Source organism: Corvus brachyrhynchos, unplaced genomic scaffold, assembly GCF_000691975.1.
Source record: "Corvus brachyrhynchos isolate BGI_N302 unplaced genomic scaffold, ASM69197v1 scaffold32, whole genome shotgun sequence".
NCBI lineage: Eukaryota > Metazoa > Chordata > Aves > Passeriformes > Corvidae > Corvus > Corvus brachyrhynchos.
The window spans coordinates 12,221,619-12,243,683 of record NW_008237919.1 but is presented as its reverse complement, the minus strand read 5'-3'; the positions used below and the strand labels follow the sequence as shown (position 1 = coordinate 12,243,683).

Genomic DNA, 22,065 nt, shown 5'->3' with positions numbered 1-22,065 from the left:
AATATGCATATTAAGAGCATTTAATTTTTACATGATACTCAAATCTATGATACATGAATGATGTGAAAGCAGACAGATTATGTATGACTGAATGTTTATGACAATATAAGGCAGGCTTCCAAAGAAGAATTCAGCTGATTGGAGTCATTGCAGATTCATGTGTATTAAGTGAATGTATACTACATTAATCTCCTTGCTGCCACTATATATGCTGCATGTATTGGGAAATCAGCAAAATTTGATTTTCCCGTTTTATTTATTTTTAAATGGTGTACTGGATGTTTCTACGGACCTGTAAAAGTTGAGGAACTTGTCTTAAAACTCAGGGAAGTTTGAGTCTCTCTCAAATGAATTCTCTGTGGTTCAGCTGCTCTGACAGGCTTTGACAGTATTCCATACTTTCCTTCCCATGTTGTGCATTAGCTTTTTGTGTCCATGTTGTCCCCTTCTGGTGTGTACAGAATGTCCCTTCATATGCCTGCATCAAATAAAACTACTATCTGTCTTCCTACTTCCATCCTGTGAACTGGATGGTTAGGAACTTTACTTAGTATAATAACTTTTTTGAATTTTTTTCTATAGTTCATATGGGTATTAGATATTACTCTTTCTTTTATATGTGCATTTTTAACAAACGCATGTGCAAGGAGGTTCAGCATTTTTTAAGTTTCATATTCGTTTATGTATAAGATCTTGGTGTACTTTAAGCCATGGCTTTCTGAATGAAGCTTTCATAAAATGCTAGGAAGAATTAAAGCTGTACAGAATCCGAATTTATTTTCCACCAATTTGAATTGTGGGAAGGAATCTCTCTTTGAAGAAAGACTGATATAGGAAAAGAACTCCAAGTTTCTCTAAATGTTTCCTCCTTGCCTGATGCATATAAACATATATGTGTGGTTATATAAAAAGTCCATAATTACTTTTTTTGCTGCCAATTATATTACTATAATATAATTGTGCTATAATAAAGTAGGTAATACTGCAATATATACAGCATTATATACTATGTGTAAAATATAATATGTTAATATGTGTGTATATACATATATACACTATGAGAATTGGCTGTATTTTGGGAAGTCTAAGAAATTAATATTTTAACATCTAAATGTTTAGTGGGAAAGGAGTACTGTACTATGCATTTCCATATTATAACTTTTTTCTGTTTTCCTTTGGTGTGAAATGGAGCAAATGTGTTCTTACTGCTGCTTTGGGCCTTTATATTCTGCAAAAGAATGACCAGTTACTCAAAATAGCTGCCAGTGAAATACGAGATGCCCAGGACAGCAGCTGCTATGAGATGGTAGTATAAAACACATGACAAGAAGTCTTCTTTTCCCCTTGTCTGCAAATCTCTTTTTCTCTGCTTCTTGAGGAAGTACATGCGAACCTTAAGACAGGAGTTACTAAGAAATGACAAATCTTGCCTTAGGCTTATGGAGTTGTGAGGATGTGGATTTTATCAGACATACCAACTTTCTACAAATGTTTGTTCATGTAGTCTTACATGTACCACTGCTATTGTTTTATACTGTGTGTCAGTGATAATGATAGAATATGTTTGTATAGATTAAATTTCATGTATTGTTTTAATGTAGCTCTGTCTCAAGAGAAACAGCTTGTTCAAAAATACGGTATGTTTTCTCTTGGAAGGTACAGAAGACAAAGAACAAACATCAGTGCGAAAGCTTAGCAGTTCCGATGTTGCATCTGAAAAGGTAAGAAAGTATTCCTCCATAGGTGAGGCATGATTGCATTATGAATTTCTGATGGCTTTTTCCAAATGGCAGTCCAGAAACAGTCCAGTAATAGGAACTGTCAATTTTTAACAAATGATACTTACCAGTAAAGTAGGACTTTTGAGCTTTCTTTTAGTAAAAATATTTGGGAAAGATTTCAAAGGACCTTGTGAAGAAAAAGTTGTTAAATTATGTTTCTTGACTTCTTGTCTTGTCCTTTCTTCTGTTTTCTTCTCAAGAAGCTGCTTGATGATGAGGAGGAGATGTCTGAATTGCAACTTAGGCTTCTTGCACTTCAGTCTGCTAGTAAAAAATGGCAGCAAAAAGAACAACAGGTGATGAAGGAAAGCAAGGAAAAATTAACAAAAACGAAAAGTGTAACACAGAAAGTCAAAGCCAGTACAAAAGCACATTCAACAAAAAAACCTAGCACTACAGGTAATAAGTTTAATGTTACTGAAATGGCTGTCAGTGTTGTGCCTCAAAAAAAAAAAGTTACGTGAGCAATGAGCCTTTAGTCATTCTAAACTCTTACATTTACTCAAAGCTCTTGAAGAATCTAGGAATAGGTGGAGCCAATTAGGTAAAATGGAGTTAATCACATACCTTTTTATTTAAAGGCAAGCAAACTTTGAGGAAGCAACAGACAAAGACATCAAAGAAGATGCAGCAGCAAAAGGAGCTAGACAGGCGGCAGAAAGAGGAAGACCAGAGGAAACAAGAAGAAGAGGAGGAGAGAAGAAAGAGAGAAGAAGAAATAAGAAAAATTAGGGACCTCTCGAATCAAGAAGAGCAGTACAATCGATTCATGAAGCTAGTTGGAGGAAAGAGGAGATCAAGAAGCAGGGTAACAAATTTCTTACATGGTGTTCTGGTGTTACATTTAGGATTCATGAATGATTTCTATCTTGCCCCACCTGGTTTTGTGTCACCATCCTGTCTGCATCCCCCTGTTCTTCTCCCTGCTTTCTCTACCCCTAGAATAATCAAAACAGAGCAATGAAAGAAAAGGTCAAAATACTTCAGTGTTTACCATGTTTTAATCCCATGCTAGACAAGCGTTCCCTTTGGATTTGGAAAAACAGTTTTGTATGAGTTGTACATTTGTAAGTTACTGGTAAAGCATTTTTCTCCTAAAGACATTTTGAACATTGTGATCAAAGAGCAACCTGTAATTTAACACTAACCAATCAGTGAAACTTCTTTGGCTTTCTTCCCTTAGATTTCTGGGTTTTCTTCCCCACATTTTCAAACTTTTTCTGTGTATACAACTTCAGTGGCTTGCTTCTTTTGAAATGTCATTGGAGGGCTTGGTTGCTTTGTAGTATTTTTCAATTGTAGTATTTAATATATTTTGTTGAGGCATAAGATATGCCCAGACAAAAGATAATTAGTTCAACCTCACATAGTGTCAAATTGATTAAGTACTAGAGTCACTGCAGTGGTCATCATGCTACACTTGTAGGCTGTACTTGTTCTCTCATATTGAGATTAGCAAAAGGCACTTGAGTAACCAATGTTCTGTCTCTAAAACATTGGTACATTACAGAAAAAAAAGGACTGTTTCTTCAGCATTAATTGTTGCAGCCTGGAAGCAATACAGCTGCTGCAGCTGTATGCTTCAAGTGCTTGGTGCTTAATGCTGTAAGAAGAAACAGCATCTAAGGGAATTGGGGCTCCCTGTTTGAGCTTGTGTTGTAGAAGAATCATATTTACAGTAATACTGAGTGGAAAATTGAGACTAAAAATGTTTGACTGTAAACTAGATATTCTAAAAGCTACCAAAATGTCTTCTGTAGGCCTCTGAAAGATACAAGTTAAGGAATCTAAGAGGTCATAGTTAGGTGTTCTGCATGTTTTCAGTCTGGAACATTGATTGGCATCTGTACAGTGTTAGGAGTTCTTTAAACAACCTGATTTATGAGTTGACAGTCTCTGGATTTGTCTCAGTGTGGTATATGCCTCCTTCTGGGACAATAAAAAGATTCTTCACCTGAGAGTTGTTTCTAGCAAGGGTAGTTCAAGCATTCTTGGTAGTTAACATGGCAGATTACCAGAAATAATATAGCGTTTAATTCTCTTGCAGTCTTTCAGAAATATATAACCATGCCAATTTAACAGATATATAACGACCTACTAGGTATTTAAAAATTCTTTCTTTTTATCATAACACCCCCCACCCCATCATCCTGGAAGAGATACAGTTTTAAAACTGCCTGTCAATTTGTCTAGTCGCTACTTGCAGTGGATTTGATTAAAAGGTAATATTCAGTTTCATCTTCTTGTACAAGATAAGTAAATTGTATTTATAAAGCAATTAGAGGAAAAAATTGTAAAGGCCTTTTTGCAAAATTTATTTCTTAGCGGTTTACTCTGAAATAATGATGTAAGACCAGCTAAATAAAATACTTTTTTTGTGTGTTTAGTCTTCAGATACAGACCTGAGATGGTCTTTGGATAAGCAGTCTACGGAGAGTGCAGGAGGCATATATCAGTATGATAATTATGATGAAGTTGCTATGGATACAGACAGTGAAACTAACTCACCAGGTAAGACTTAGTTACAATTTTCTGTTATGGTGATTGGTAAAAATAGGTAAGATGTTGGAAATAAGCCACTGTTCTAGAAAGAGTTTTTGAGCTGTCTGAATTATAGAACTAAAATTTTAAGATGAGCCAATTGTTTTAACCCTGACTCTCTGTCTCTGCTGTAGTGGTATTTTTAAGGTCTTCAGGGTATTCTTTTCTCGTTGCAGTACTGTAGGTTTTATGCTTGTATATTCTCAATCAGCTGTGCAGAAAGTGAGGGCCCCAGGGTGTTGACTGGACAGGCAGCAGCTTTGCAGAAAAAAGGGCCTGGGTGTCTCAGTGGACGTTGAGTGGCACATGGGTCAGCAGTGTGGCTTTCGGTGACAGGCAAACCGTAGCCTGGGTTGTAGCACTGTGACTGTCGGGGGTCAGTGATTGGAGGGGGCTGTTAAACACTGTCAAGATTGCCAGTTTTCTGGTTTCATGGTACAAAAGAGTGACATTCTAAAACGAGCCTAGCAAAAGACCTTTTTGACTAAGGGAGACTGTTTCAGGCCTGGTTTTCAATAAAGTTCATTGGGAGACTGAAGCACTTGGCTTACAGCATGAGACTGAGAAAGCTGCATTTGTGTTGAGAATGCTAAGGAAGGCTTTTTGCTCTTGTCTTCAGCTACTTAGTGGACAGTTACAGAAAAGACAGGACCAAACTCTTCAGTCAAGTAGGCAACAGAAGGACAAGTAGCAACACTTAAACTGTAACAAAACAAATTCTGCATAGATAGAAGATGGTCAAGCACTAGAGCAGGTTTAAATATTGTGGAATCTCCATCGTCAGGTATACCTGGAACTTAATAACCTGACTTTGGGGGCAGCCCTGCTTTGGGCACTTGTGTTGGGTCATTTATCTTCCAGAAGTCTCTTCCAGCCTAAATGATTAATTGACTCTTGAGTTTGAGGTACATTTAAGGTAGTCGGGTTTCTGTGTTCCATCTCAACACGTGGAGAGTTGAGAAAATTTCATTAAGCATACTACTTGATTGGCTACTTCTTTTCTCTTGCTTTTCATCTTCCACTCTTTTTTTTTTTTTTTTTTTTTTTTTTCCTTTTTTTTTCTCCCTTCCAACTTAATAACCTGACTTTGGGGGCAGCCCTGCTTTGGGCACTTGTGTTGGGTCATTTATCTTCCAGAAGTCTCTTCCAGCCTAAATGATTAATTGACTCTTGAGTTTGAGGTACATTTAAGGTAGTCGGGTTTCTGTGTTCCATCTCAACACGTGGAGAGTTGAGAAAATTTCATTAAGCATACTACTTGATTGGCTACTTCTTTTCTCTTGCTTTTCATCTTCCACTCTTTTTTTTTTTTTTTCTTATTTTTTCTCCTTTCTGGTCAGCCTTCCTTATACCTTACATTGCTAAAATATGCACCTGGTATTTTGTATGTGTAAGCTACAAATCTCTCTTGATAAAGCATCTCAATCTCTCATTTAATGTTTCAGAATTTATCAGCTGTGCTTTGGGTCTGCTTCTGTCCTAGTTTGTGTTGTATTGTCATTTTGGTAGACAGTAGTCAGGCAACTGAGATACCTTGTTTTAGAAGGTAAATTCTTGCAATATAAATCCAGTATGAGGGCTGCGTTACCTCAGCAGTACTGGTTGGCTGCACTTATATTTTGTATGTAAAACAGGAAAAGAAAACATAACTACTTTTTTAAAATATACATACGTGTAAAAAAAAATGCGCTGTGCTGTGTCTGGTGTTAAGTTTGAAATTAGTGCATAGTAAAAACATTTGTCTCCTCCTGCTTCATTTAATCAGTTGAAGCATAAAGTGTGAGTTGTTGTTTAGTAAATACCTGTCAGATTTCTTACATTCAGTATTTTAATTACAGCTTCTTCCCCAGTGCAGCCTCCTTTCTTTGAATGTCCAATAGGATATTTTCCACCTCCAGTACCACCAATTTCCTTGCCACTACCTCCTCCAATTCCAGTAAGTAACCCTGATAATTCTCATTTGGTATCTGATTTCTAATGCTAAAGCTAGGATTAAATTTAGATTCTGGTTTTGATACAATTCTCTGTTTAATGATTCCCTTGAACTATCTGTTAGACTTGTGGTTGCTTTTTTAAAATTTTATTTCACCTATTTTTGACTGATGCAGTTTTTGGTTAATGGAGGTTTTCCCTATTGAATTGAAATTCTCTTCATTGTTAGAGCTGCGTTTTTTCATACAGAAAGCAAAACTTGTCTGAAGCACATAAAGAAAAACGAATTTGACTGTTAGCATAAGGCAACTTTGCCTCTTATCTCTAGGCCATGTATGTAGGTAGACAAGCTTATTCTCTGACTTGTTACCTAGAGGGGGGAAAAGCCAAGAAATACAGCTCATCACTCATTCAAACTTTGTGCTTTTTGGCTGTGTTTTCTGTCTTCTCACCTAAGAGTCCACATGGAAATTGAATTAGTGTGGGGGTTTTTTCACTACCAATTTTTTTCACTGAATGATTGTTACTCTTCTTAGAAAAGCGATAGAAATGTACCATTCTCTCTCACATACAGCTTCTGAATTTTTGACTAAGGGAAATTGTAATTTTGTTAGCTAAGACAGTTTCATAAAACTGTTTAAGGACTGCTGGTCAACTATGTTTCCCTGGCTAGACTATCTCTGGTTCCAGTTCTCATTTACGTTTAGTTTGTATGTCTCCACAGCTTCCACTATCCAAATCTAACTTTATTGCTACTGTTAACCACTGTGAGACATTACTAACAGTTCAGTGACAGCCTTTGACAGTCATGTAAATGCAGTTTGAATGTTAAACTGACACAGTTTACGTTACTTTTAAACCATGGAATAATTTAGGTCTAAACCTCTGCTAAAGTAGTAGTTATTTTCACATTTCAAACCCTTGTTTTACTTTTTTGTTCTTAGCCTGTACCATCTTTGAGCCATCTTTACATGGAGGGTATTCCCTGTGTTTCTCTTGAGCCACCTCCACCTCTTCCCCCTCTTCCCCCTGAAGAACCTGAACAGCCACCAAAACCTCCATTTGCTGATGAGGAAGAGGAGGAGGAGATGCTCTTACGAGAAGAATTACTCAAGTCTCTAGCGAACAAACGTGCTTTCAGAGCTGAGGTACTCTATTGTTTTTTGAATGTAAGCCTCTAGATGGCAATCTTGATCGAGATTTCAATGTGACTTGCTAACGTCAGGCTTACAGGGGTTTTATGCTGCATTTCTGGAGACTTAAAAAAAATCAAGAGCCACTCTGGAGTTGCAAATTGCACCTTGCCTGTTATTTCTGAAGCAATTAAGAAAGTTCAAGGTACTGATAATGGAGTAAGTTCAAGGGAGTGAGGGTTTTCTGCTAGAAAATGTTTACTACTTTTCAACTTTCAGTTAGAAAGTAAAACAAGTAAATTTGTTTCAGCCTTCCAGGAAAAGGAGTTGGGAGAGGTTAACTGTTTTGGTTTTTTGTTGTTTTGAGGGTTTCTTTTGGAGTGAGAAGCTAAGCTTGTAGTTTTGAAAGTATATGTTGATTTTGCCCTTATTTAAAGGTCTCTTGCAGTTGATCTGTGAATAACTGGCCTGTTCTTGTGTGCTGTTTTGATATTACTGCAGAATTGCAACATTTGTCTAATACATTTGGATAGTCTGCCTAAATCACATTTTCAAGTTCCAAAGCATGTATGAAACAGTCTCATTTATACTGATACTTTTTAAAATAGCTATGGATGGTGTGTATTTCTAAGACTATATTTTTATTTTTTAGGAAACGTCAAGTAACAGTGGTCCACCTTCCCCTCCTGTTCCAGACAACTTGCAACCTGTGCCAAGAAGCAATCTGTCTGCTGTCAGTATTAATACTGTGTCTCAGCCACGGGTGCAAAATACAAAGTTTGTTAGAGTACCGAGGCTTCCACGAGCAGTGATCACAGTAAGGAAATACTGGTGCTTCCTACTAATAAGACTGTTAGTTGAAACTGAGCTCAGAAGTGAAGAGCAGACTTAGACTTAGGTTTTCTAGTGATACAGCACGGAAGAGTGAAGCTTCAGTTAAGCATCTGAATTATTAGTCACTTTGATAATCCATATTCTCTTCTAGAAAGAATTTGACACTGAAGCAAGAATTTATAGCTGAAGAGAGCATCAAAATATGCCAGCATGCAGTGAACTAAGAGATTGTAAATACAGTTCAGTTATTTTCTCATCCAGACTAGCACAGACACTGTTGCTGAAGCAGAGGTAGTCTTGCTCTTCCTCCTGCACCTGGTCAGTTGGTGTCTCCCTTCCTTTACAGTGGGGTCTGAAGCACCAGTCCCGTGGCTGAACTTACTTTAACATGCTAGATTGGTTAGAAAACTAACTTCTGTGGGGGGAAAAGTACTTTTCCTTCTAGGGGGAGTTGAATTTTTTCAGTGGATAGTATATGTATGTCAGAGTTAGCATGTCTGTGAGTGTGGCTGGAAGAGAGTATTTGTGAGGAAGGGACCAGTGCCTTGCATGAGCATAAACTAGAATTTCACCCGCCTGTCCTGTTGTGGTGAAAAATGATGCAGCTGGAGTACATTCAGAAGTAGTAAATACAGCCCATATCTTGAGAATTGCCCAGAAGGAGTATCAAAAAGAACTGATTGTGGAAATTTGAATCTTTTTCATTTTTAAAAATGGTGGTTTTTTGATGGGGTTAATGCTTTAAGACACTTAGAGCTTTGATCAAGGTTCTATCCTGAGATAAAGGATGTAATGTATAATTACAGTTGTCCAGATCTACCGTGAGAGATCAGAGGAGCAGTCCTGGAAATGTGAAATAAGTTGCTTTTTTTCCAAGCTGTAACTCCTAGAGCATTTGAGGTTAATCTAGATTGTCTGTTTGTTTCTGCATTTTTCTTTGTGCTGGAATGGCAGTCACCTCATCTTCAGTGAGCTTTTAAAATTTATGTTGGCAAAAGGTGATTAATCATGATTTCATCTATTTGTTACATTCTATTGGTGTTCTACCAATTAAACTGCCTGAGCAGCTTGCTGTGAGATCAGCTTAAGTACAGCTGTGGGACAAGAGACATTGCAACTGTGTAGCAGAAAGATGAGGGAGTTTTGGTATGTCTGCCACACCATTTCTAATGCAGATTTGATTGGTTGTTACTCCTGAGTTGCTTGAAAAAATGCCTTCTAAGTGACGGATGATCATTTCAATTGCAATTAAAATAATTAATCACCTATAGGAGTTAGATGTTTGAGATTTGTGCTATGACCATGGAGCCATAAATGTGCTGCAGATACTTTTGGGGGTAGGTTGAAGATGTTGGAGTACCTTTCATGTTACAATGTCAAGACTATGTACAGTGTTACTGTCTTGTGGAGATGTTCAAGTGCTTATTTTTTTCTTACAATGTGGAATTGGTGTGTGTGATAACAAAAGGAGTTAACCTTTTTCTCATCTTGTAAGTATGTCTTCTGTTACACCTATATCTCTAACTTTTTCTTCTAACTACAAAACTTCTTACATTCTTGCTGCAGCTTCCGAAACACAAGTCTGTTGTGGTTACCTTAAATGACTCAGATGACAGTGAGTCTGATGGAGAGCCCTCTAACTCAACTAGCAGTGTGTTTGGAGGACTAGAATCTATGATAAAAGAAGCAAGGAGAAATGTTGAGGTAAATGCTGTCTGGATTTTAATAGGTTTATTTTGTAATCATTTTTCTTTGTATATAGAATCTAAAGTTTAGAATTTGGTCAAGAAATACTGAATTGCATCAGAAGGAGGTAAGAGTGTGTACATTACTCCTGTCTGGACAATTACCTTGTAATTTGGATTGCACAAGCAAATAAAAATTTTTTGTTAAAGATGGCATCCTGAAGATAGAACTTGTAATATATTTTGGTTTGATTTTTTTCAATTAAAATTCAGTGCATTATTAAGCAAAAAAGTACTGGCTTAAAAGATATAACTAGCCTTGAACAGCTTTAAGTTAGTGCTGAAATTCCTCTTATAAATACTACTTGATAGCTGTATTTTAAACTAGTGTGTCTGGTACTGACTTGAGTCTCATTGTAACAGGCATCAAAAATCAAAGCCCCTCCAAAATCAGAAAAAGAAAATGATCCAATGAGAACTCCAGAGGCTCTGCCAGAAGATAAGAAAATAGAATACAGACTTCTAAAAGAAGAGATTGCCAGGTGCAACTTAGATTAATTGTTAATGTAAAATGTGTTTTATTTGTAGCCCTTCACTAGTCTACTTTTGTAACTTGAAGGTAAATCTGATTTTGAAAACCTTGCAATCACCTTCAGGTTTTTCCCCCCCATGCATTTTTTGGTAAGACAGCATAGAGGTCTAAAGAAAATCCTTGGATTTGAACTGATTTATAGTAACTGATTGCAGTTGTGGAAAGTACTTTTTCTTTTAACTTGAAATCTTGTCCTGCTACTCTCTTCAGAGATGTAAAAGCTCTTGGGAGTACACATTAAAATGAATGTTGAAGCTACTGAACATCTTTGTTTTGAACATTTCTGTTTCAGTCGTGAGAAACAGCGCTTAATTAAGTCTGATCCAGTGAAGAACAGTTCGTCCCCTGCAAATTCTGATGGTGAAGTTGATGGAATTGGGAGAATAGCAGTAGTGACAAAACAAGTCACAGAAGCGGAAGCAAAGCTGAAGAAAAACCGGTATGCATTTCACTGTCGTAAGTCCTACCTTTTGCTTAGCAGGATGAAAAGAATAAATAATATTTTTAAATGTGTAGCATTTAAAAAACAGCAAATGATTGATTTCCTGTTGTCTTGGACTATTCAGCTTTTAATCCTATTGCTGTGCAAAAGGAATTGTGTTGTAGTGCCAGTGTGGTGTTTGATAACTTTTAAGTATGATTTGTCATGCTAACTGTTTTCAGCTGTTTATGTTCAGTGACAAATATGATTTGTGTCACCTAATACAGCTTTTCTCTTGTGGCATGCCTTTTCCATGTTTCTCACCCTAATTTCAAGTTATGGTTGGAAGTAAAAGTGCTTTGCATCCTCTACTCAGCTTCTCTTGCCACTTGATTATTACGGTATGGTCTTTTGAACAAACTGGTTTGTGGTCAGTCATCAGCTGAAGGACAGTATTCCCTCCTCTCTTTATCCACACCCATCTACCTAAGTGTTTATCTTGCTTCCTTTGATGCATAGCTTTTTGTATTTATCTACTCTATTGTTGTGCCATAATATTATGGCTTGTAATCCAATAATGTGTGTATGTGCCCTAAGATGGAACTAGGTTGTTACTTAACAGAAAGCAAGAACATGTGTTTTGGTTGTCATTATATTAAAAACAGTATTAAAGATAGAACATTTGCTTACCTTCCTCTGTCCTTGTAACTACATCTGCATTATACTTACATGCTGAACTTGGGATGATGAAATGTGCTGTATTGACAGTATTTACTGTCCTACGGATGTTAGGACTATCTGGAGAGGCTTAATGTGTAGTCTCTTTATAAGTGAGGAGAGCTGTGTTCTTAATTAACTGGAGTTTTGGAGGAGCAGCAGTAGCTCTAAGCAACTTACCTTTGGAAAAAATTGTTATGTTCCTTTTCTACTTTCAGAATGCTGTTGATGAAGGATGAGTCTGTCTTGAAAAATTTATTGCAACAACAGGCCAAGAAGAGAGAGAATGTTCGAATTGCTGAAAATAAAATTAACAAACTGTCTGAACAGCTACAAGCAACAGAGAAGATCTTGAATGCTAACAAGGCATTTCTCAAGAGGATTCAGGAACATGTAACTTGCACTCTGAAATGTTTTTGTTTCCTAGAGCTGGAAATCTTGAAAAGGGATGCCTGATTTTTGGAGGCAGTAGGCTTTCTTTGAATTAATTATTAATTCCCATCTAGTTATATTATGTCTCATTAATTCCATGTAATTATATTTTTATTATCCGGTCATATCTGTAAATTTGCATCTTGCTGTAATATTTAGTTTTTATTTTTATTTTTTCAGATACATAAAGTTCAACAACGAGTTACAGTAAAAAAAGCTCTGGCATTAAAATATGGAGAAGAACTTGCTCGAGCAAAAGCAGTAGCAAGTAAGGAAATTGGGAAACGGAAGCTAGAGCAAGATCATCTTGGTGTAAGTTAGCATGCTTTTAAACCAAACTACTTGGAAAAGAGTATAAATTTTGATTAACAAAGTTCAAGTGGAATTTCAGGAAAACATTTCAGAAACATTGTAGGGAGTGTTCCTACTGGATTTTGTGCGTTTTTGAGAATTCAACAAAAAAGGCATTAATGATTTGAGGAAGAAAACTCTTCAAAACCTTTATTTCTGTGCTAGGGGAATGTCATTCATAGATAAGTAATAAGAGGAGCTGTATGGCTGTGAAAGAAGGAAGAAAATACTTTGCTGTCTGTAGACATCAATAATCTTGTTAAAACTATCAGGCAAAGTTGCTGCAGAGGGGATCGGATATTGTTTTGAAAAAATAAATGAAAACAAGGCTAAAATATTTTTGTCAATTTTAGTGCTGCCACTCCCAACATCACTGTGTGTACTTGTTTTATAGCTCGCCTTTTAAGTGGGGCCAGAACTTCTGTTGAAGCCCCGTACATGATGCAGGATAATTTTTACTGCAAAACCTGCAAATCTGCCAGTTGAATTGTGGCAAACTCCTGCGTGGTTTTTCTGCTGTTTGGTGAAATCTTCAGGCAGGAGTTTAAAATGTTATTATAAGCTCTGAATTAAATACCTTGCTTATGTTTTTACCTCCTGTCGATAGATCAGTAGATGAGAAAATTGAAATAAAGAGAATTTTTTTCTTTTCAGCCAAGCAAAATACTGAAATTGGATACCTCCCCTGCATCAAGTCCAAAAAAGCCTTCAGCAGAATTGATTGCACTAGAGAAAAAACGACTGCAGCAACTAGAGTATGAATATGCTCTAAAGATTCAGAAGTTGAAGGAGGCCCGTGCACTTCAAACCAAGGAGCAATCAAATACTGCACCTCATGTAGAAGAAGAATCTGAGTTTGCGTTACCTCAGCCATCGCTTCATGATCTTACACAGGACAAATTGACCTTGGACAGTGAAGAAAATTACTTTGATGATGAAGTTTTGTCTAATACAAACAGAGAACGAAGGAGATCTTTCAGAGAATCAAATTCTTTTACTAAACCAAATCTTAAACACATGGACACTCCAAAACAAGAAAGTATAAACAAACTTTCTAAAAAGGCTTCAGAGGAGCCTGAGCTGTTCCTTGGGTTGAATATTGATGAACTGAAAAAACTTTATGCTAAAGCTGACAGCTTGAAAGAACTGCTAATGAGAAGTACTGCCTTTATTGTGCCTAAGGAAGATCTGTTGTGTGGTCAGGTAAATGTTTTACAGCTAAACATGAAGCTTGTCTTTATTAGGTGGTATTGCAATTGCTGTATATCTGTTTATCTATTTCCTAGGAAATTTCAGTGGACATGGATTTTTTTACATCACAAAGTAAACAAGCTGAAGTGAAACCATTTCCATTTGGACCATATCATAGTCCTCTTCTACTGTTTAAATCCTACAGGTATGAAGACTGTATCAGCTCTTTGACTAATGCATAGGTGTTCTTGTTCAAATGTTTTCAGGGCTGTTCCTTGATACCCAGGCATGTACACAAAGACAAGTCCTAGTGAGAAACGTGGCTATCCCTAAACAATATTGTCTGGTCTAGGGAATCTAATCATTTTATTCAGTCATTTTTTCCATGCAATATGCTGCTTTTACATTGTATTGCACATTGTTTGATACAACTAAGCTAAAAAAATAGTTAAGCGTTTGAGAACAGGATTTTTATATCCAGTATGAATAATGCAAATGTAAGAAGCATATTTCAATTATGCAGTCTTTGAACTTGGCTAGGATTTACATTGTCTGAGTCAAAATTGGCTCAATCATCTATTTTTGGATTCCTGCTCAGTGGAAAGAGGCATAATCACTGTGATTCATCTTGACTTGACAGTAACATCTGCAAGTGTAATCAATTTGGAACATCTGTCTTTTGACTAAAGAGAACTTTGCTCCTGCACATCAAATTTTAGAAAACAAAAGTCTGGAATTTAAACTGGAGTAGTTGTATCCTACCATGTGCTTCAGGTTTTTTATTGCTTTGCTCTTAAGTAGTGGAAGATGGAGTATGCCATCTTTGCAGGAGTATTCATTTTGACTTCCAGGTTATGACTTCAATTCCTGAAGGAGCTAGAAATCCCAAAATTGCTGTAGTCAAACTTCAGCTAAAGATTTAAAATAAGCATTAGTCTGCTTAGCTACGACTGGTTTCATTTTTTTATACATTCTAAGGCTGATATGTTTTGTCTTTTTTCCCCACTGTTTCTTCAAGTTCATCTTTAACAGTTCTCTTTACACTTTTATTTGATGTTGGTCATCCTGACTAGAGGATGAGATTTTCTATAAACTACTGAAATGCACTTTCATTAGTTTGCTTTCTGTACTGGGTTTTTACTGCACTTCCTGTTTTCATATTCCTGAAGTTCTGCGCCTAAAGAAGAGAATGCTAGAGGAGAGCTTGATTAGATTGAGAAGTACTCCTTTGTTCCCTTCCTCTCCCTCTTTTCTTAGCCTGTAGGTTAACGATGCTTTTGATTAGTAGCAGGGTTTTGGAAATAATGAGATTTAATACAGAAGGTGATTTTTAATTACTTTTTTTAGAAAACTGATGTCTTGCCTTGTGTACTTTTATGACAATAATTCACTGTTTCATTTTAGGTTTAGTCCTTATTTTCGTACGAAGGAAAAGCTGTTCCTCAGTTCAATAACGTATAGTAATATGATAGAGCCCAAACAGTGTTTCTGCCGCTTTGATTTAACAGGCACGTGTAATGATGATGACTGTCAGTGGTGAGTACTTTTTAATTTTCTTGACTTAAACTAAACCTCTCTTCTAAATGTCTGACTCTTGAGTCCGAAATAAGTATGGTTTTCTTTTCTTTGAAAGATCTGGGTATGTGATCCTATGCACAAGTTCTAGACAAGGTTATTTTTAATACTCTATTGCAGATACTAAGTTGGAAGAAAAACTCCTTTCATCTAAGCCATGAAAAAAGAGGAGGCTCTTTAGATGTACATTTAGAAAAGTAGTATGGCCTGTTATAGAATATTTCACCTTTCTAGTAGTTTAAATGGAACTGGTCTCATACAACTTCAGCATAACTTCAACTCATTGTAGAACCTCACTTAGTGGTTGATACTGTTAAGCACACTTGAGATGAAACGTGTATATCAAATACATGATTAAGTAAAAAAATAATAATATTGTAATATTGTAATTCTAGTTTCATCGGAAAATACTGGCTAAGTTTGTTTCCTTAAAGGCTGGTGTTAAATTTTATTAAAAATTAATTTGTTTAACAGTGTTGTGCAGTGTATTTACAAGTGGATATGAATTGGTTAGGAATGAACTCAATATGAAAACTTAGCTACTGGAAAAATAGGAGTGAGCTTTATTCTGGATCAGCTTTTAGCTGTTGTCATCAACTATTGTTTGACTCTTCAAAATACAAAGCGATAACTAATTCTTACAATTACCTTATTTGAAGTGGAAGGTTCTAAGTGCTGTGGTTTTGTGTTATTGCAAAATGAGTGTGTAGACATGTAATTTAAAGAGTAAGGCTGTAGTGAAATAATGAGGACTAGGATTAAGTTACTTACGTAGGTTTAAGTTTAGAAAAGGCCTAGGTATATTTAACCAAACATCAAAGCAAACAATAGGTTTTTTTGTGGGTATTGTTTTCTTTATGCCTCACCCAAGTGTGTACTAAAACTTTCATAATAATTTGTTGCTATGATAAACGTATTAATTGCTTATTTATTCGTTTTAGGCAGCACATGAAAGATTGCACTCTTAGCCGTAAGCAGCTCTTTCAGGATATTCTGTCTTACAACTTGGAACTGATTGGCTGTTCAGAAAAAAGCACTGATGAGGAAATCAGTGCTGCCACAGGTTATTAAGAGTCTTTTATTCTCTTTTGTATCTAAAAATTCATTTCTGAAGGAATAGGTTTCAGTAAAAGCTGTGGGTGCAAGGACTTTGATGTGAAGCAATGTATAAGATACAGCTATATGAAGTTTCTTTTGTTGTCCATTTCTGCCCTTTGTAGTGGGTAGTTACTTAGTTACCTTGTTATCTTACAAAACGAAAACAATCACTGATCTGAAAAACATTTCACTCTAAAAAATATAATTGCTGCAATTCAGGGTGTTGGGGAGCAGTGAGCATGGAATCTTTACTCTCCTCTTCCTCCGTTCTTTCTGCAACTACTGGACTGACCTGTTTTGGTGGAGCTGGAATTTTATAACAATGCCTTTGCCATATAGGCAAGTTGCGAAACAGAACTTCCTTCTTTTTCATTTCTTTGTGCTAGTGTGTTAATCGCCATGCATCTTAAAGCAGTCATAGTTCATAATTTTAGCATAGATTGTATTAAGTTGCTGTTAAGTTGCATAACTGTTTTCATCCATATGCTTATCTTAAGCTACACATATTCTTGTTTCAGAAAAATATGTTGAAAAACTTTTTGGTATAAACAGAGATCGTATGTCAGTGGATCAGATGGCTGTTCTTCTGGCCAGCAATGTCAACGAGAGTAAAAGTCACAGTAAGTAACTTGGTAGATTAAATGCAATATATATAAACTTTTAAAAATTATGTAAGTACCCCGATGATTTTGTAAACCAAGAATATTTTTTCTTATTGTTGCTTAGTTTATTTATCTTAGTATTATAAATTCTGATTATGGTGAATTCAAGACAACACAGAGTTTGTTTTAAGGCAATAATATAATAGCTTTTGAGTTCCATTTGTAGACTTTATTTATGCACTTAAGCACAATAAATTTTAAATGAGTGGTATTGAAGTTTATACACTTCTGTTGAACTCACAGAATCTTTTTATCTAAAACCTTTATCAGGAAAAATATTTTACTCTTGAATACAGAAAAGTGAAAGAGTTTCTACTACTTTGTTTACAGCACCTCCACATACAACTTGGAAAGAGAAACGGAAATGGAGACCAAAGTACTGGAGAAAACCTCTGTTAGATAGTAGCAGCAGTGAAGAGGAACAGTTTGTTGGACCTATTAAATATGGTAATCTGGATGTCTGGTGGCCTTTAAAAAGAGTACTGGAGGAAAATACCCACCCACTTCTTTCTAACACTTGGCTTTTAAAGTGGTTCTTGAGAAAATCAGTGTTTTAATAGTTCTCTTGACTTTATACTTCCTGTATGCAAACTTTATTTTACATGAATTTATGGGTAAAGGTTGACCTACACTTGTAATTCTATTAGATTTTTTCCTTTAATGTGACTGGAAATTAAGGTGGAATTTGTAATTACCTGTTCTCAAAAGGAACATAAAGACCTTTTTCCCTAGAATGTTTCAGCCTTGCCAATACACTCCTGGGATTAAAAAAAAAAAAAATTATTTTCCCTCAGCATCTCCACCTTCTCCTTCCCCCTCCCCCCAAACTTTAAGTGGAAGAACATCAGTGTTCAGTTATCCTAAATTTTTACAGAGTTAATATTTGCTGTGACCTCAGGAGTTAAAAAAAGCTGCTGTTAAACAGCATTTTGAAGCTGCTGGAGCATCAGTAACCTGCCAGTGTTTCACACGTGACTCTTGCAAGTAGGAGCTTTAGCATTTGTTAGCAGATCCCCTAAAAAGGATTTTTTGAGACTCAGAATTGAGAAAAATTTTTCTTTGTCAAATGTGTCTAGTTCCTAATGGTGCCTAATGATCTGCCTCAGCTGGTGTCTGTTGATCAAGGCAGCCTTTGCTGCTATTTGTTTCATTCCTTCACATTTGAAATATAACCAGTTCTCTACAGGCAATACAGTTTGAAGGATGCTGGATAATGCTACTTAGTTCTGATCAATGGCTATGCTTGAAATATATAGATGCCACCTCTTGTGAGAGTTACAGATCACTACTGTTTTGAAAAGGAAAATTTTTTTTTCTAAAATTTGTATATTATTTACAGCCCCTCCCACAGAACATAAAAAAAGAGTTCCAGTGCTTGATGCTGTGGTGACTCCAGATGATGTCCGGTATTTTACAAGTGAGACTGATGACATTTCCAACTTGGAAGCAAGTGTCCAAGAAAACCCCTGTGATGTACAGCTTTGGATTAAACTTGCATATAAATACTTGAATCAAAATGAAGGGTATGTCGCTACATTTTAGACACTTGCTACCTATTAGCTATGTACCTATAATGCTATGATAAAGTTTCCTACTTAATGTTAAAGAACTTCCTCCAACAATGGCACAAATAATTGATTACTTTAATTCAGATTAAAAAATAGATTATATTTCCTACTGTATTTAGTGTAGTATATGAGTAATAAATTACACTGATGGTTTATCTTCGGGTAGGTTCTGATTCAGAGCGGAAGTTGATGGAAGGTAGTGTGGGAGAAGTAATTGTTCATGTTTGAAAAGTGCTCAGTGGAATGTTGCAGTAAAGGTGGACCAGTGAACTCAAATCATTCTCTGCAGAGTGGATGGTTGGAATAATGTTTGAAATTACTTTCATCAGCAAACTTTCTTATAAGAACAGTTCTGCTAGTTGGTTTTATCCCTGTAGAAATGGTCTAATTGAGCACTTGGTTTCTTAGTTTGTGATATTTTTTTTTAATGTTGGTTTTCTAAGTTTCTCTAGCTTCTCTTCCTTAAACTTACACTGCAGGGTACCGTGTTTCTGTTGGCAATCAGATCATTTCAATAGGAATTCTGTCATGGTGGTTTCATCCATTATGACGATTAACCTCAGTTTTAAGTGAGGTACAGCTGAGCAACTGCAACAGGAAGCAAGGGGAATGGAGAGGAGCAGATCTACTCTGTATCAATAGGTGCCTGAGCAGTAGAAGGGGTAGAACTGGAAAGACCAGTAATCAATGTATTACCAGCAAGTGGCAGCATGAGAAGAGCATGCCTTCTAAAAATAAGTGTACTTGGGAAACAACCAAGAAAAGGGAGAAAACCTGGTGGAAGATATGCATCCTTTTCATAAAACAGCCACCTCTCTCATTCCCCACTTCCTCAGCACTCTGAAGAAATTTGACTGCTGTAGCAGGTGAAAGTAGTGGCATTGGGAAAGCTTCAGACATATGCATGGTTAACTGTCTTAAGGTTTTTTTGAGACTTGTGTTTTTCTTCTCATAAATGTCCATGCAAAATAATTTCTAAAGATGATTTCAGGACAAATGGGACCTCAGAAGTATTCTGTGGTTTTATGCAAGATGTATTTATGAATTAAAGCTCAGCTCTGTGGTTTGCAGTATAGTCAGTTATTTCAGCTAATCATATATTACTTGGTGGGTGTCATCTCATGATTCGTTATCTCAAAAAAGCAAATTTCTTTTTTTTAATGTCTTAGAGAACCTGCATGGTATGCTGAAGTAAAGGCTTTTGTTTAGTGACTGTAGAAAATTTCATCCTTTTACTATTACTTATTAAATATTTAACAAAAATACAGCTTACTTTACTACATTCTTAAAATCCCTACTTAAGTCCTTAAGCCTGTATGACGTAAATGCCTTTATATCCTTGCAGCTTGAGAACTTTGCTTACAGATGAATCTTACCCATTTTCAATAATTTGGACTCTTTTATTAGAATTGGCAGTCTTCATAGAATACTTATTTCCGTGCACTATGATAATTGCACCTGATAACTTCGGAAGGTTGAAAACTTGCTGCAGCTTTGAAACCTGGTGATAGTAAAGGACAACGTGTAAAAAAGATAGCGCACTGTGTGTGACTTTAATTCTAATTAAAAGCATCTATTTTCATATTTGATGTTGTGCAAGTCGTAATACCAACACAGTTGATGAGAGTGCTTTTTTAAAATTTTTATTTTTTACAGCTCGTCATCTGAGTGTTTAGATTCTACTTTAAATGTTTTGGCTCGAGCCCTTGAGAACAACAAAGAAAATCCTGAAATTTGGTGTCATTACCTCAGACTTTTCTCAAAAAGAGGAACCAAGGAGGAAATACAGGAAATGTGTGAAACAGCAGTGGAATATGCTCCCTCTTATCAAATCTGGTGGACAGTAAGTAAAAATTTCGAAGTATACGTGAAATGTTCCTGTAAGTGTGTTTCTGCTGTATAAAGTCAGTATGTATGACAGGGAAACTGTAGAATAAAAAGCGCTGTACCTTTTTAAAAACTCAAAAGTTGAAAATGAAACAAATCAAGTTCCTGTAGTTATTTGTAGAAATCATCACTTTTCCTTAGGTAGTAAAAGTTATTTAAAATCAAGATGTTACATTGATTGCAAAATTTGGCTGTTCTTGTACATATTAAATTAATATGTTTAATATGTTTAATATGGAACTGTGAGGGAGGGTAACACGGTTCATAAGCTAGCAAAAGATACGATTCGAAGTTTGCGATCTGTATGATTTTTAACCTAGAAGCCTTACTTGTATTGTGATTGTTATTATTATGATTTATTTCTCTCTAGTTTTTGAATTTGGAGAATTCCTTTGATGGAAAGGACTATGTTTGTGGGAGGATGCTGCAGTTCCTAATGGAAGTGAGAGAAGGAGGAGAAAATCCAAATCTTGTGTCCTTTCAGCTGCTGGAGACTCTGCTCTACAGGGTTCATTTAAGCCTGTTTACAGGAAGACATCAGAATGCTCTTGTTCTGCTGCAGGTAACTTCCAAGTTACCACCTCAGGAGTGTTTCCATAGCTTTACCTTTTTAATGCCTGTGACTGTGATAGTTTGAACTTTAGAGGAACTGTGCCTTCCTGTAGGAGAATTCCTTCAACAAATAGAGGCTTCTGTGTTGAGCTATGATGCTGTTGTAATCTGGATATACCTTTGGGGGTTTCGTTTCCTACTTTTTTTGTTTGAGTAGCTAATAGCTTAGATTACTATGTCTCAAAATAATGCCCTGGGAGATGCTTTATTTTTTGGTTTCTAGTAAGCCAGAGATCAGGTTTTTGCAGTGAAGGGCCTGTTAGTAATGCCTTAGGTATTCAAAATTGCCACAGAAATTATCAAACCAGTAGTTCTTGGGAAAGAATATAGTAGTTATCTAACAGTATTGCCCTGCTCTCCAATCTGGAGACTGTTAAATCAGATTTTATTTCTCCTATGAACTCCGAAGTCATTGAGTTATCTCAGGCCAGAACTATGGAGAAATAATTTAGGTGACTGTTAACTGTTGCGTAGATGATAAAAGTGGTGGCTGAGGGTGAGAAATGGACATTATCCTCTCCCAAAGTGGGAGCTCTGTCCTTTCAGTTGCAAGGTGTTTCATTCCTGCCAGCAGGTGCCGCCTATTGCTTGCTGCAGCCTGTCCTTAGACAGAGTTTTAGGCCTTCAGGCTTTTGTCTGGCTCCAGTTAGAATGGGAGAGTGCAATGCTGTGCTGGCTTTCTCCAAAGGTACTGAGACACATAAGTCTGAATTAATAAAAAGAACAGAGGGAGAAAAAACTCCTTGTGTCAAATCAACATGGGAATCCAGGGAGAATAACACTGGTTGGTTACCCTTACCTTTCTGTAAAGCATCATCACAAAGCTAAACTTTTTTTTTTCTAAATGAATCTGAAATGTGTAATTGAAAAGAATGGCTTGAATAATCTCTTGCCAAAGAATGGCAAGAGATTATTTAATCATATTTCAGAGAAAATAATTTCAAAGTAACTGCTACTTCAGAGTAAATAGCAGTGTGTATTGGAAAACTTGAAAGCAATTTCTAAGTATTTTGTGGCGTGAATAAGTGAAATGCTTTTGAAACACCAGTTTTC

At 36.2% G+C, this 22,065-nt stretch overlaps 1 protein-coding gene across 6 annotated transcripts in view; it reads left to right on the top strand.

The window, feature by feature from the left end:
- ZFC3H1 (zinc finger C3H1-type containing) overlaps positions 1-22,065 on the top strand; it is a 36,905-nt gene that overhangs the window by 1,914 nt on the left and 12,926 nt on the right. For 2 of the 6 annotated variants that reach the window (XM_008632897.2, XM_017733240.1), the window contains exons 2-22: positions 1,657-1,721; positions 1,982-2,180; positions 2,363-2,589; positions 4,169-4,292; positions 6,161-6,258; positions 7,199-7,402; positions 8,040-8,204; positions 9,788-9,925; positions 10,330-10,448; positions 10,791-10,937; positions 11,855-12,029; positions 12,249-12,380; positions 13,074-13,622; positions 13,706-13,815; positions 15,015-15,146; positions 16,127-16,248; positions 16,802-16,903; positions 17,276-17,392; positions 18,285-18,468; positions 20,170-20,356; positions 20,771-20,962. In XM_008632897.2, the coding sequence (XP_008631119.1) occupies positions 1,657-1,721; positions 1,982-2,180; positions 2,363-2,589; positions 4,169-4,292; positions 6,161-6,258; positions 7,199-7,402; positions 8,040-8,204; positions 9,788-9,925; positions 10,330-10,448; positions 10,791-10,937; positions 11,855-12,029; positions 12,249-12,380; positions 13,074-13,622; positions 13,706-13,815; positions 15,015-15,146; positions 16,127-16,248; positions 16,802-16,903; positions 17,276-17,392; positions 18,285-18,468; positions 20,170-20,356; positions 20,771-20,962 (3,488 nt within the window). The remainder of the gene's footprint in view (positions 1-1,656; positions 1,722-1,981; positions 2,181-2,362; positions 2,590-4,168; positions 4,293-6,160; positions 6,259-7,198; positions 7,403-8,039; positions 8,205-9,787; positions 9,926-10,329; positions 10,449-10,790; positions 10,938-11,854; positions 12,030-12,248; positions 12,381-13,073; positions 13,623-13,705; positions 13,816-15,014; positions 15,147-16,126; positions 16,249-16,801; positions 16,904-17,275; positions 17,393-18,284; positions 18,469-20,169; positions 20,357-20,770; positions 20,963-22,065) is intronic. The other 4 variants (XM_017733238.1, XM_017733237.1, XM_017733236.1 and 1 more) reach the window with 4 other exon arrangements.